Raw genomic sequence first — 14,810 nt, forward strand, 5'->3', positions numbered from 1 at the left:
ATTGTGGAAGAGAAAAGGCCGACGAGAAGGCCAATTTGATGCAGCGACGTGCAGGGCTTTGCCAGAGTTCTCATCAATTTGTGTCTAATCTTTGCTATTTTCTGAGATGGAAGGCACAGGAAGGATGTGGTCGAATCAATGACAGGTCCCAAGAAGGTCACTCCCTGGGAAGAGACCAAAAGAGATGTTGTGTCGTTGACCACAAATCCCAAGTCTTCCAGAAGGTCTATTGCCATTTGTTAGTTAAAGCAACATCTGTCGTGGACACTGAGCCATAAGAAGCATATTGATAATGAGACGTATCCCCAGCACCCACAGGTGTTCCCCCACTGGTTTGAGAAACTTGCTGAAACACCAAGGGGTGGTGGGGAGTCCGAACAGATGGCTGGAAAACTCAAACATCTGATGGGGCCAAAGAAACTGAAGAAACTTCTGGTGAGGAGGAAAGATTGGGATTGGCAGCTAGCCATTCTTGAGGTTCATACGGACCATCCAGTTGCCCAGACGCAACACATACTGCAGGAGGTAGATGTCCTCCATCTGGAAATGGAAGTAAACCAGCCATTTGTTGAACTCTTGCAGGCTTATGACAGGACGACAACCTCCATTGGTCTTGTTGACCAGAAATAGATTGCTTAGCAACTTGTGGGGGATGGATGGCCGTTGGATGAATGCACCTTTTTCCAAGAGTGGTTGAACTTCCGCCTCTACAAGCGTGAATTCCTGAGAAAAGTATTGGATCGGCTGAGGGCCGGTGGGTTGGAGCGGGGTGCCATAGAATTCTATTTCAAATCCCCGCAATGTCTGCAAGACCCACGTGTCTGTTGTGAGTGTCCTCCACCTTATGATAAAGAGAACTAGTCTGCTTCCCACGTGGACCAAAGAAGAATGATGAGTACTTACCAGAATTGGAGGGGTTTGATTGCCCCTTGAAGCCTCTAAAGACTTGACTCCTGGTGGGTAAAAGGTGACGTAACTCTGCTGGTCCTGATAATTGCAAAACAATTGATGGACAGAATGCTGAACTATGTCAAACATTCACCACCAGTACAGAGATCTGGGCCCAAATGTATTTTTTCTGCTCACCATGCCATTTAAGTTTGGAACCTGCAATATGCAAATGAGTCTTGACCCTGCTCCCCATGGGAACAGTCCAGCCTGAACTGCCAGGCCAGGGCCTCCCTGGTTCGGAAACAATCATTCTGGGACCAATTTCAGGGTATCAACCTCATCACTCAGGCTAGCTTAACTCCAGTAACATGGTGAGCATGGGACCCACGTCTGGACATACCCTTCCCACTTAGGAGGACAAATGCAAAAAACTATTGATGGACGGAATGCTGAACAATGTCAGACATTCACCCCCAGTACAGAGATCTGGGCCTAAATACATTGCTTTTTGCTCTTCATGCCATTCCAGTGTGGACCCAGGCATATGCAAATCAGTCTTGATCTTGCTCCCCATGGTAACAGTCCCATGAGAACATTCCAGTCCAAGTTGCTAAGCCAGGTCCTCCCTGGACCGGAATAAAGCATCTTGGGTCCTGATTATAGCCTTGCCTAGAGCCTTGCCCTCTGGAAGGGGCTTGGGATGCGAATCAGCTGTTTTGGCGCCCCTTACCATGGTTCCCCAGGGAAAACCCGGTTAGGGAAAACCCTCTTGATGGATGTTTGAGCTTTGTCTGAGGTGAACGTGTTGACAAATATACTGAGTTTATTAATAAGACGGCTCCCCAAACAGCCCTCCTTGGGCCACTGTCCCTGCCTCTAAGGTGATGAGGTTCCCAAGCTTTAGGTCCACCTTTATCAAGAAAGAGCAATGTCGCTTCGTGGATAGAGCACAGTTGGCATTATCTAAAAAGATAATTGCCTTCTGTCTGTGGCCATCCGGAAAGCACCAGGGGGGAAATCAGGGACTCCGAAGACTTTGCATCCTCCGCCATGTCGAACAGTTTAGGATTGTAGTGGCCCACCACGTCCAGGAGCTTATCTTAGCAAGCTCTCTAGGACCTGTCGATACACTTTTTGGGGTCCTTGACTAATTTTGCTAGGAAAGTAGCCATCCTAGGGTCGATCTACAATGTCAATGTAACCTTGTCAGCCAGAGCTGGATGTTGGTACTGCGCCCACAGGCTGCTAGGCACCACTTTCTCCAGAGGTCTGCATAGGCGGTTTGCCACAAGGTGTGCCACTTTGTTGCCGGGACCCTTTCTGCTGATCGCGGATTATCTCATCTGGATCCAACATATCGGATCATGCCTCTGCAGCGGGGTTTCGGTGGTGGCAGAGGGGGCAAGACACAGCTTGGAGGATCCCACCTCCTCATCCGACAGCGAGTCCTCATTCTGATCAGGTGAGGGGGGAGGGTGCTCCAGCGATTCCGGTGGATCAGAAGGGAGAAACCCGCAGGGTTTTGGGCCACAAAAGGCCGACTTAAGGCACGCAAAAGCATCTAGATCCACTTCCTCCGCACAATGGCACTTCGCCAGGGCTGGGGCAAAATTTATGAGGTGCTGGGTGCCCTGGGGCCTCCTGTGGTGCCTGAGAGCACTTGGCACATTTGTAAGCAGTCAGTTTCACAATGCACTCTTCATAATGCCCTTTACCTCGTCACCTGCCCCGTAAATAGAAGCGCCCACCGCATCAAAAAAATAATCACCCCAGGGTAGGGTATTCAAAGGTTCCTCATACATGTCCCCTTCAACCTCCATAAGGAAGGTATAACTTGAAAACAATGACAATACAGGCACTTATAGAGCTTTTTAACTCCATTTACAGATCTTTACAGAGATTAAAGCACAGAGGTGCTTTACTGCGCCACGGGAAGGATCCCCTCTGTGCTGCCTAGCAACTTCTGGCCTCCAGAGTCCCCCAACCTTGGCCAGCCTGTTAAGACAGTTTGCAACTTGGGTGTGACATTTGATTGCAATCTTACCCTTGAGGCGCATGTCACGAAAGTGGTGGTCTGTTGCCGGCCATCATTCGCTCTCTTAGGAAGTTCTTTCCTTTGCTACCCCCCTGGCGCGCTCCTTGATAGCACGGAGTACCATACCTAGTTGAGTTGACTACTGTAATGCCTTGCTCCTTGAATCCCCAAAATACTTACTGGACAGGATGCAGAGGCTGCAGTCAACCACAGCTAAGTTGGTACTAGGCTGGTCGAGATGGTCCTCTGCTTCTGTGGCCCTGGCGGAGTTGCATTGGCACCCTGTGAAACAGAGAATCGAGTTTAAATCACTTTGCCTAGTCTTTAAGGCCTTGCATGGAAGGGGTCCTACCTCCCTTCAACGCAAATTTGAGTGGTATTTCCCTGTTCGAACTTTGCGTTCATCTGGGGCTAAATTGATAAAAATCCCCCGATTTAAAAAAGTCAGAGCAGGGGGTAGATCATTTTGGATCGCTGCTGCAAAGCTCTGGAATACATTACCTGTTGAGCTGAGACAAATCAGTGATCTCCTGCCATTTAGAAGGAATCTTAAAACATGGTTATTTCCTAAGACTTAGGGGCTAGCTATAGTAAGGTTCCTGTGGAGGTTGCCAGACTGAGTTATGAGCACCAAGATGCCTGTTAGGTGATAGTGCGCTTTAGAAATGAAATAAATAAATAATTAGTGCTAATGTAGGCAGTCAGGTGGCTGTAAATGGTGGACTGTGGGTTAAGTCAAGGGTTTTTAGTGGGAAAGCCACATACAATATGGGTTTAGGCCAAAATCAGTAGGGGAAATGTAGTGCCTGGAAGCGTGTTCCCCCACAGGCCCTTGTGGCCAACAACAGTAATATAGCCCCCTGGGGGCATAATAATGCACTACCGACACAAGCAGGGCAGTAATGCAGCAAAGCTCAGGGGATTTCCCCAATGGTTTACGGACCCCAGCGTGCTGGGGCATCATGCTCCAGGGCAGAAAGGCTCCAGGCGGAAGCTACCAGCACACGATCCCTGAATCCTATGATGTGATTTGACAGGAATCGCACGTCGGTAGAGCGAGTGTCAACCATCCCATAGCGCCACCAAGTGGGTGGAGGAACGCACCACAAAGCCCTACCAGAATAGCAGCTGCAGAGGAGCGTAAACACACGTTCCTGCGGCCATAACAAGCACACACACCCATTTAGGAAGGGCTATGGGACACCTGGTGGAGCCTGATTGGCTCTTTGTTGGAACTGTTATCTGCTATGGTTGGGCCATTTGTGGAGTTATTCTCAAGGACTCATGGGACTTGTAGTTTTTTGTGCATACTGTTGGGAAAAAGTTTTGTTTAATGAATGGCTGCTTAAATAAAACGCAGATAAGCATAATCCTCGTCTCCGGTCCTGAAATGGAATTAGATTGGGTTGGCTGTAAATTGTCCATCAATTAAACCTCTGATTTTATGGTATCTTCAAAGTCTCTTTGTAAATTAAAGCCCTAAAACAGTAGACTCCACCATCAATATTTCATCGTCTCAACACAGATGATGATTTTTTGCTGCACAGCAATGTTTGGCTGAACCCCTTCTGTAGGTCTTTGTCAGGATATGAAGGGCAGAATCATGGCTATTTCATTCTCATGAGTAGAGCACTACCAAAGGTCTTTTTTCATGACCACCTCAAGAGGATAATCTCTCCAATTCTAAGTGATCCCCTACATGCCTGTAGCAATGTCTAGTAGTGTTTCAGGTCAACATTAGCTCCAGTGCATGGAGGACACGCCACATTTTGTTTCTGCTGTTTCCTCTTAGTTAATAAAGTGCATCAATTGGGTGATATGCCTGCATTCTCACTAAAGGGGATTTAACAGACTATTTGTGCAGCGCCTCAAAATGTTGAACTTGCCATATGTTCTTTCTGTGTCCGAAATTCTATATTTTGCATGCGTTTGCTTTGGTAAGGATTGTATTGATATAGTCCACCATACAATCCTGCATGGATTTTTTTAGACAGACTCAAACATGAAATATTAGTCTAGTGTATATCCCTTTCTTATTCCAATTCCATGTGAACGTGGTGGCAAACCTGAAAACTGCTTATTAACATGTTGAAACCAAATCTGTATGTGGTCAGTACCGGCCAGGTCTACCTAAATATTTGTGTAGTCAAGCCCGTTTTTGGACTGAAGATGGAGTGACTGAGTAAGGTTAAAGTGAATACGATGGATTACTGGAGGGACAATCAAGACACATCAATTTAAATGCCTTTTCCTCTCTATTCTACAGCCGACAACTCAATAGAGACTGTCAACAACAGCTTGGCTGCCGATGGAGTGAGTCGCTTGATACGGGTTCCTACGGGTTGCGCCGAGCAGACCATGATTTACATGGCACCAGGGGTATATGCCATGAGGTACCTAGATGAAACCGAGCAGTGGACCCAGCTCGGTCCAGAGCGGCGGGATGAGGCACGAGAGACTATGGAAAAAGGTGATGTATCGTCAGTAGCAAGGTGTAAAGTTGGCAAAAGTACCAGATGAACATTGAGGGATAGTGTGGCTGTTAAGGAAATGCTAAACACAATCACACTGGCACTTCTGTTGCTGTTATTAACCCACATTGGCAATGTAAATTTCTCCAACATTGTATCTTTTTTATATTGACATGCTTGAATCATTCCCAGTCGTCAGACTGGGCATCAAAGCCTGATGACGGGGAATGATTCAACCATGTCAATATATTGAAGATACCAGTGTTGGAAACTGGTGTAAAGGTTTTTTTTATTTTTATTTCTAATACATTAATCAAGCTTGGAATGCAAAATCATATGTCTACTAAAATTCTCTCTACGTTTATATTATGGAATTTCTACTGTGTTTGGTATCTTGTTAGCTCTTACCTTAGTCTGAACTCTCCCTGCCCTCTTTTCCTTGGAGAAGAGAGTGGAGAGAGTGACCAAACCTCTAATGTGTCTTGAAAACATCAGCATCATTTAGACCAGGGCAAAGAATATTGTTTCTAGTGCAGCCTCCATACCAGTGAAGGCCCTAGTTTCTGCCATGATTAGAGATCCCCACCTGCCTGGCCCTGGTTGAGGATGCACTGAAGGCAAAGAAAAATGCCAGTTGAGAGTCATGTCTATCAGGTCTTGCTTGACTTTCTTTTTGTATTTCTGAAACTCCCAAAGCAGGAGTTTGTTTCACAGATACAACCGCCGTGACACACAGGGATTTTATTCCCTAAGCTTCTCTAACATTGGATCTTTTATGTATACAAGCCAGTCATCAGGCTACGAATCCCTAGTACACATAAAATAGCAGCAAGTAGTGTAAAATATATATAGCATACTATACACAGTTCATAAAAGTCCATGGGCCTAAACACCATAGAATATTTATTAGTACAACCACCTCATTAGAAAGAACCCAAGATTCAGCCAATTGGGTGGAAGCTTAAGCTCTCCTACTCCCTAGAGGCCACCGTAGCTCAGATTTCTGCTGCATGTCGGGTACATGTGAGTCCCTTGTCAGAGATTTTCTCTAACATATCAGTGAACCTGAAATTGTTAGTATATATTGGGCTGCCCTGAATTCAAATCAACCCTATCTTCAGCACTGCTGTACTGTGAGTTGTGTTTAGGGTAGATTATTACATTTTCTGGACCAGCAGGGAGATCATTTTATCTGACAAACAACTGTCACCATGACTGACAAAGAGAAGAAATCTTTATTTAAACCTTGTTCATCTTGTGGCAACAAGAAGATCTACACTGATGTCCGACATTCTCAGTTTATTTATTGCCTTTATCTAATACATAGTCTAGCAGAATGCAATATTTGTAAGTCTTTCCCAACTAAAACCCTTAGAGAAAGGAGGTTGGCATTATTCCTTATGAATAAAGAGAATTTTCCTTGTTCTAAAGGATAAGCCCCCTATTCAGGGGAGTATTCTGTGAGAAGTGCCCCTTCAAGCACTTCCACGAAGGCAGTGCACAAGACAAGAATTGTACAGTTTCCTGAGCATGATTTATTTGGTGCAGCCTCGCAGCCACCTCCTTTGGTAACAAACCAGATAGGTATGGCTCTGAGTGCTACAGAGAAGATCTACCTGTCGTAAAAAAGAAGTTTTCAAAGGACTCATCTTCAAAGGAAACCTCATTGACAACGAGTCTGTCGACAACTTCAACTCTTGACGGTGTTGTCGTCAGCTGTATGGTTGTCGTCAATGGTATCATCTGTCAAAAGGAGGAAGGTACCCCTATAGAATTTACATGTGCTTTGTAGTATACTGTGATTATGAAATTGATTAAATATAATTCCCATTAAAAGTAAAAAGATTTAAATAAAAGAATTGTTTCGTCCTGATGAAGGTGGTAAACATCTACTGTACACCGAAACGCCGCGTCGACTGTTTTTAACCAAAGATATCTGTCTCGTTCAAATCAAGAGACACATATATCTCTTTTTTTAGATTGTAACCCTTAGGGAGGTCTTAGCATAATTTTATATGAATTAAAATTCCTTTTAACAAAAATGTTCTTATGTGTGCTTTGTAGTATACTGTGATACCCATAATATCATTAGAACATTCCAAATATTTTGTCTAATGAAATCCAGCCTATGAGTAGTAGACTGTGTGTATTGGCTCATTAGCAGAACTGTTTGTTGCGATTAGGTTCTCTTGTAAAACATTTTGTAACAGGATCCATGTCCTTTTGTGTCAATGGTATCATCGCCATCGACGTCAACCATACAGTTGATAACAACACCGTCGATGTCAAACATTCTGTCAAGAACAAAGAAACTATCAACAACAACCATTCTGTTGACGAGGACCATAACGTTGGTGACGACCATACCATCGATGATGACTTACTGTCAACGACAACCATACTGTTGGCTACAAAGTCACCATCAACGGCATCATTGTTGAGAGCCACGCAGTCAATGAAAAACATTGGACGAGATGTTTTTTCACCATTAATGGTGACTGATTTCACTCCAGCTCAATTATTGCAGTCAGATCAAGAAGACGTGGGTAGCGATTATGCCACGCTGACAGCTTACACCCCAACACAATTAGATGTAAGATATGTCCCATAGTTTGAAGAGTATGAAATGCATGACAAAGAGTTCTACAACGAATATGTTTACCAGCAGGAGTATAAGTCTGAGAGTACTCAAATTAGTATGAGGCAGAAACCACCAAGATATTATAGAGAACCAGATATGGTCCATGTGCCACTAGCCTTTTTATCAACATTGCAACAGATGATGGTTACGTTCAACAAGTTATACCACACCAACCAACTAAGAATCCTTATATGGGGTTACCTGCTGCACCCATTCTACCACCTCCTCAATGTGCTGCTTTACCGGTTTCGCCTCCTCAGCAGCCATTGCCGCTACGTTCTCCTCCCAATGCCAAGAGAATCTGTTCATGGAGAAGACATGGGTGATGTTTACTCTAATGGTCATGGATATTCTGATACAGAAGGGGAGCAAGGTGAGCTTCCACCAGACGATGATGGACAAAATGATAATGGACAAGAATGTATTATCCCAAGTGGAAATGACGGGCCGTGATTTCGCAAAGACCCGAACAGGCAGCACCTGAGCATACCTGAGCAGACGTGCAGCGGTGGTTGTAGCGGTCGGTTCACGGCTGTTTCTCCAGCGGCTTTCTTTGCCGCTTTCTTTGCCGTTCTGTTCCGTGCCTATTCCATGCCTTTTGCCGGCACCTCAGAGCCTAAGAAGAGCCGCTGGCTGCATGAGGAACCGCAAAGCCCCGCAAAAGCCCCAGAAGCTCCCGCTTGAATCCTGTTGCCGCCAATATTATTGGGACCACCACGAACGGCAGCGGTGGCGGCAGCGACAGCATCAGGCGGCTTTAGGCACTAAGTACCAGGCACTCCACACCACCTACCTTCAAGCTACAAGCTACAAAACAGTCGGAATTGGCACCGGCGTCTCACAGCTACAGCAACAGCCCCCAGTGACCAGCCCCCTACTTGCTCCCCATCTTTCCCTGCATATCTTGAGGTGAGCGACGGGGGAGCAGGAATGTGCAACGGAGTGAGTGAGTGAAAAAAAAAATGCAACCCGGCGCTCCTTCGCACAGAGGAAAGCACCGTGATTCCTCAATCACTCAACCCTACAGCCCCGCTGTCTGATGGATTGGCAGTTTGGTCCATACAGACACCAGAGGCACCCAGAGCAATAACTTAGGTGCCAAGGCCTGCGGTGTGAGTGGCAACGAATACTGTAGTCTCTTATCTAACAGGCTTCTTCTTCTTAAAAGGCATTTTAAAAGCCCTGCAGCACCTCCAACAATATTATTACCATTTCGGAGAGCCTGAGGCCCGCACATCATAACGAAGTCATAACGAACTTCTGACAGCTCAGCTCAGCTTAAGCCCAAGCTCCGGCCCTTCATTCTAGGAGCGAGATATAGATACTCGATAAGTGCAGCCATACAACAGCCTGACAGCCCTACAACTCAACAGCCTAATAGCCTGATAGCCTAACTACAATTGCAACAGCTTAACAGCTCAATAGGTTAGCAGTTTAATAGCCCGACAGTTTAGCAGGAGGGCTTCTACCTAATCCCCTCAAGACATCAACCCTCCTTAACGGGGACGGGGACAAAGCATAAAAAAGAGGTCAAGAAACTCAAACCTGGTCCAACACCAAGAAAAACACTAAGAAAAGCATCGACCCCGTAAATAAGCAAGGTGGCAAAAATCAAAGCTGCTCTAACCTCTAGGTAGAGGGAGTACCAAATTAGGGTCAAGCCCCAAGGAGGGCCCCCTGGAGGACCAGCAAACAGGTGATTTATTAACAATACCTGCAACTCCGTTGGGAAGGGCCCTAAACCCACACGAGTCCATGGCTATCAGGAACAGTCTCAGTATCACAAAGAGAACGACCACCACAAATGGTAACAGAGACATAAGAGCGATCCTGTACCATACAATTTCAAACGACAAACCTGGCGAATCTGGAGGAGCAGCGTGCTCATCATGCTCAGGAAAAACGACCAGAATTGCCAGACATTAGCAGATGCCAGTGACAGAAGTCTAGGACCCCATTCATCCAGGCATCTAGCTATCCCACTCTCACCAGAAATAATTATTGTTCGAGGGGACAGAGTATCAGAAACAAAAATGGTACCAGGCACGCCCAGCATAACAGCCCCAACATCTCAGCAAGTCAAAACTTAGGGAATATGAAAACGGGCTACGTGGTCAATGGAGCTAATGCAGCCAATGCTCTCATAACAAGCGAAACATCAGAAACCAAAGAGGATATCATTAGCGGACACATCCAATGCCACCACCCAAACCCGACTCCCCCGTTAGCCCAAGGTGGTCTAACAACAATTAGACAATCAATTGGCCATCTGAGTACGCAAGCCCCCATGGCGCTTAGCGGCAACTTACTGCCAGGTCGAACTGGACGAACTGCAGCAATGACATGGTCAAATTGCAAAAACGGGGCCACAAACGAAACTAATCTGGCCCAATCGGTTTATCCACCAGAGGCACAACATGGTGGCCAAACTCCCCCTGACGCCTGCCCACCTGACAGAGTATTGGATAGCATTAACAACAAAACAGGAGACAGTAGAGATAGTAGAGTATCACATAATCAACTAAACTCGCCTCTCTGCCCCCTAAATCCGGATTTGTCTGGGGCCTCTTCTTCAGTTCCAAGACAGAACATGGGGTCATTCAGAACTCCTACAAGATCCATCTCAGAGCTAACTGAATCATTTTCAGCATCAGCCGAATGTACAAGCCAAGACCCTACATTTAAACGGCATCCTAACCCCTCAAACCTCCGTTGCTCCGTACAAGAAAATGACCTTTGGATCCTCGGTCCCCCAGAGGGGGAGCGGAAAAAGATCAGAAGCTCCCTACAATTGAAAATCATTTAGCACAAATCAATGACACTCTGATTTCAATGGCAAATGCTGCGATAATGCACGCAGACAAACTGGACACTCAAATAAATATACTACAGTTGATTTCGGGGATAGATTCTAAACTGGAACATTTGAATTCACTGATAAACAGAGCCCCGGCCAATATAGCTTTAACAGTCAAACAAGAGGTCTGCAGCTGTAGCCCAATATTGCACAATCTAGAAAAGCTTCCAGAGATATTGAACTAGTCGAGGATCTTAAGGACGAAGACAGTAGGCAACGGCACATCTCACACTCCCAACAAAACACAAAGGAGTTCACAAGCATGAAAGACTCACAAACCAATGACAAAGAATCCTCGCAAGCAACAACAGGGTCCATGGCTGACCATCAAAACAGGACCGAAGAAATTGTAATAAAAACTAGCCACGATCCTGACAACGACCAAGGAACTCAAAATAAGCCAAAGCTGGTAACCCCAGACATCCATCATCTATCTCGAAAAAATAAGAAATTAAAAAAACTAAAACTGAGAAAAAACAAATCCAACAATAAAGGCTCCATCCGGCAGAGGCTGCTGCCCAAAAAACAGGAGGGTGAGGTTCATATTAATGATCAACACAAGATCAATATCTCACCTCAGATACAGAACCTAAATAAAAATACTGTAGGTTCACAAATACCAGGCAAAATCAACACTGAAACTAACCCTGACAACATTGTGGGACACCCTACCGCCCATCTGTTAAAACCCGTGGTCACGAGGGAACAAAAACAAGGCTGGTGTTCTAACAACTTACAAGGTCAACAAGCTGGGGAAGGAAACTATGACCTACATAAAGATCTGGAACTTAACTTAAAGAGTCCCCCATCGACTAATCTGGCGAATAAAAGCTTGAATTGCATGAACCAAGAAACACTTAAAACAAGCAAACCTACTGTTACGGCAGTATCAGGCTACAGGGCATCTCAAGGCAAAATTGAATTTACCGATAACAGAGAGATGAAATCCACTCTAACTTGATCAATAATCAAGAGCAAAGCTGTCATCCAAAGACCACGATGATCTGAAAATATTGCTGTATCCTGAATATGTCTCACAGGGGAAGTGAGATATTCTCAATCGCAGCAATCTCCTGAAACTTTGTGCAAACATTCCGGGTCTAGAAAAGATAAAAACAACTGATATTGAGAGTGTGTCTTTTCTTGCCCCAGGACCAAGCGAGATCAATGAGACAATAGAGCTAATCTTCACCAATCTGGCTATGGCTGAGGTACTGAAAGGAAACAACAAGCAATTGGAAAACTGGGGCATAAAAATCATGACCCAGCTTGAGATAAAATATCCAATGATCTTGAAAAATAGTGACCTGAAGGAAATGCCAGGCCCCCAAGAACAGAATAACCAGAAAAAGTCATTTATGAATGACTCGACCCGCTCAGTACCACCAGCTGAGTCCATCCTCCATGGCACCAAAAGCGGCCCAAAAATAAATCTTACTAACGACAGCCTAATTAAAATAGCAAAATGCTTGGGAGGGGGCACCCGCTCTTTCTCGATTAGGAGGAACGTCAGCAAGGACTGGTCTTGGCTCCCACGGGCCTTAAATCCCAGCCCCTAATACCAGTTCCCCCGTAAGTAAGGAGACCGTGTTATCTAAGGCTCAGCACCTTCCGAAAAACGGTTTAGCCAAGTACAGAATTGCTATGTTCTACACTCGAAGATTAAATATTATGACCTGGAACGTCGCAGGGATTTTAAAGCGGAGTATTGTTTGCCAGCTATCAAAGGCAATATATTTGGAAGACCCTCAGGCTGGATTTCTATATACATCAAGCACTCTCTGAAAATACATTTCACAGAAATAAAAACACCATCAAACATGCTTCTGGCGGGTACCCTGAAAGGCCTTTCCACGTTCAATGGCCCACTCTCAATCCTTATAATTAACGTTTGCTATAATTCCCATGGGCCGGGTGCCAAGGATAAGCTGATTCAGCTAATAAATCAGATAGAAACTCTGCTCTTACAGTTCGCATCTATGGAATCTATTATCCTTGGGGATTTCAACACACATAATATAGGGAACATTGTAACACAAAGTAACCACTCCGAGCCCACAGGAATTTTTAATGCCCTAATGCAGACTTATAATCTGACAACAGCACAATCTCTGTTTTTAAGGAACAAACCAGGGGCACTCTTTGGTCCCACATACAATAATCAAACGACAATAGACTACATTTTATTAAGCAAGAGAATACAAAAACTCATGGTAAATTATACAGTGCACCCACGAAGCGAAAGTGATCATGCCGCCTTATTGATTCAGTTAAACATGACAGCAGATATATGCCACATTCTACGCCGCATTGGGGCATCCAACGGAGAAGAACTGCACAAACTATTAAGAAGAATCAAATGGGGGCCAGTGCCAATTAACAAGTTCGATAAATGGACAAAAACGTGGGTAGGCTGGCAATTTGGCGCAAACATCAGGGGCGTTATAGATGAATGGGATCAGTTTACCAACAAATTAGCCTCACTGCTTTGGGGGGACACAACACGCAGAACCCCCTAGATTCATCACATACTCTAGGATTCGTCCCAGCAATCAAGGAGAGTGCCGAACAACTAAATGCCAAACGCAGGGCTTATCAGAAAACTGGATCAGCATCCGCCAAAAGGCTACTTAAAGAACCTGCAAAAAGCCATTTGAAGCAGGTCTGGGCCACAAAACGGGAATGCATAGAGGCGAAATGGCTGAAGATCTCCGATTTGCTGAGACCATGTAAATCCCAAGAGTTCTGGCTACACTTAAATAATATAATCCAAGGAGCCTCCAACAGAGAGAATTCACTTGACGCAGGTACCTAGGCCGCCCACGTGAAAACATTGTATAAAGAGGATCAAAGTACAACTTCTCTAAATAAATCCCTTAATGCGAGGGAAGGAACAGCCATTACTATAGTCGTACTGAAAACGTCGGATGACCGAGCTCCTCCAGGTAAAACCTTAGTTTGCACAATTTTATAAAAGATTTGACACAATGGGGCACGGGGTCCTAACGGCCTGCCTAGCTCCCTTTTCAGGGCAGATACAGCCTTCTGGACGGATAATCTGACCCAGCTATATGCCGAATGCAGGTTCTTGAGGGACGTTCCAGACTCCTGGAGAGGATCGTTATTGCATCCAATATATAAGAAAGGGCCAAAATCCGACCCAAGAAACTACCGTATGATTGCCCTGCCGGACATCGAGGGCAAGGCCTACGCAAGCACCCTTCTGGCGGAACTATCAGATTGGGCCAGCACTGAAGGCCTTCTGCCCTTCTTTCAAACAGGGTTCAGACCTGGGGCATCAACGGTGGATAACATAATCGCCCTGTCATATCTAGCTCATCAAGCCATGACTCCCCAAAGCCTGCCGCTCTTTGACTGTTTTATTGACTACTCAGCAGCTTTTGACGGTGTAGATTGTACCATCCTCTGGCAGAAGCTAGCACGCTGGAACATCAACCCATCTCTATTACAAGCGATTAGATCATTGTACTCACGAACTTGGGTCAGAATAAAACTCTCGAGCGAATTTGCTACAGAGAAAATCGACATGGACCGCGGGCTAAATCAAGGGTGCGTCTTGGCCCCGATGCTTTTTAATCTATACACCGCTAACATGGGCCAAGCCTTAATTGGAGCCACACTAGCCACACCCAGGATTGGGTGCACCAAGATCCAACTGATGCAATATGCCGACGACCTGGTACTCTTAGATCACACCAAAACTGGCTTACAAAAAGCACTCACTGCTCTTGCAACTAACAATGCCAAAAACAAGCTGGTTGCCAATCCAACAAAGTCCAAAACAGTGATTTTTGGGCAGTTTCCTAAAAAAAAAACGGGCAAAATGGAGGCTTGGTCAGCTGACTTTGGCCTGCATACATCATTACAACTACCTGGGGGTTTGGTTTAGTGAAA

The 14,810-nt window shown here is 45.3% G+C and overlaps 1 protein-coding gene across 1 annotated transcript in view; it reads left to right on the forward strand.

Moving 5' to 3' along the window:
• The window catches only part of LOC144756224 (complement C4-like), a 1,111,910-nt gene that overhangs the window by 596,139 nt on the left and 500,961 nt on the right, over positions 1–14,810 (forward strand). The window contains exon 24 of the mRNA XM_078645841.1: positions 5,193–5,396. Within this exon, the coding sequence (XP_078501967.1) occupies positions 5,193–5,396 (204 nt within the window). The remainder of the gene's footprint in view (positions 1–5,192; positions 5,397–14,810) is intronic.

This window comes from Lissotriton helveticus, chromosome 5_1, assembly GCF_964261635.1.
Source record: "Lissotriton helveticus chromosome 5_1, aLisHel1.1, whole genome shotgun sequence".
Taxonomy (NCBI): Eukaryota; Metazoa; Chordata; class Amphibia; order Caudata; family Salamandridae; genus Lissotriton; species Lissotriton helveticus.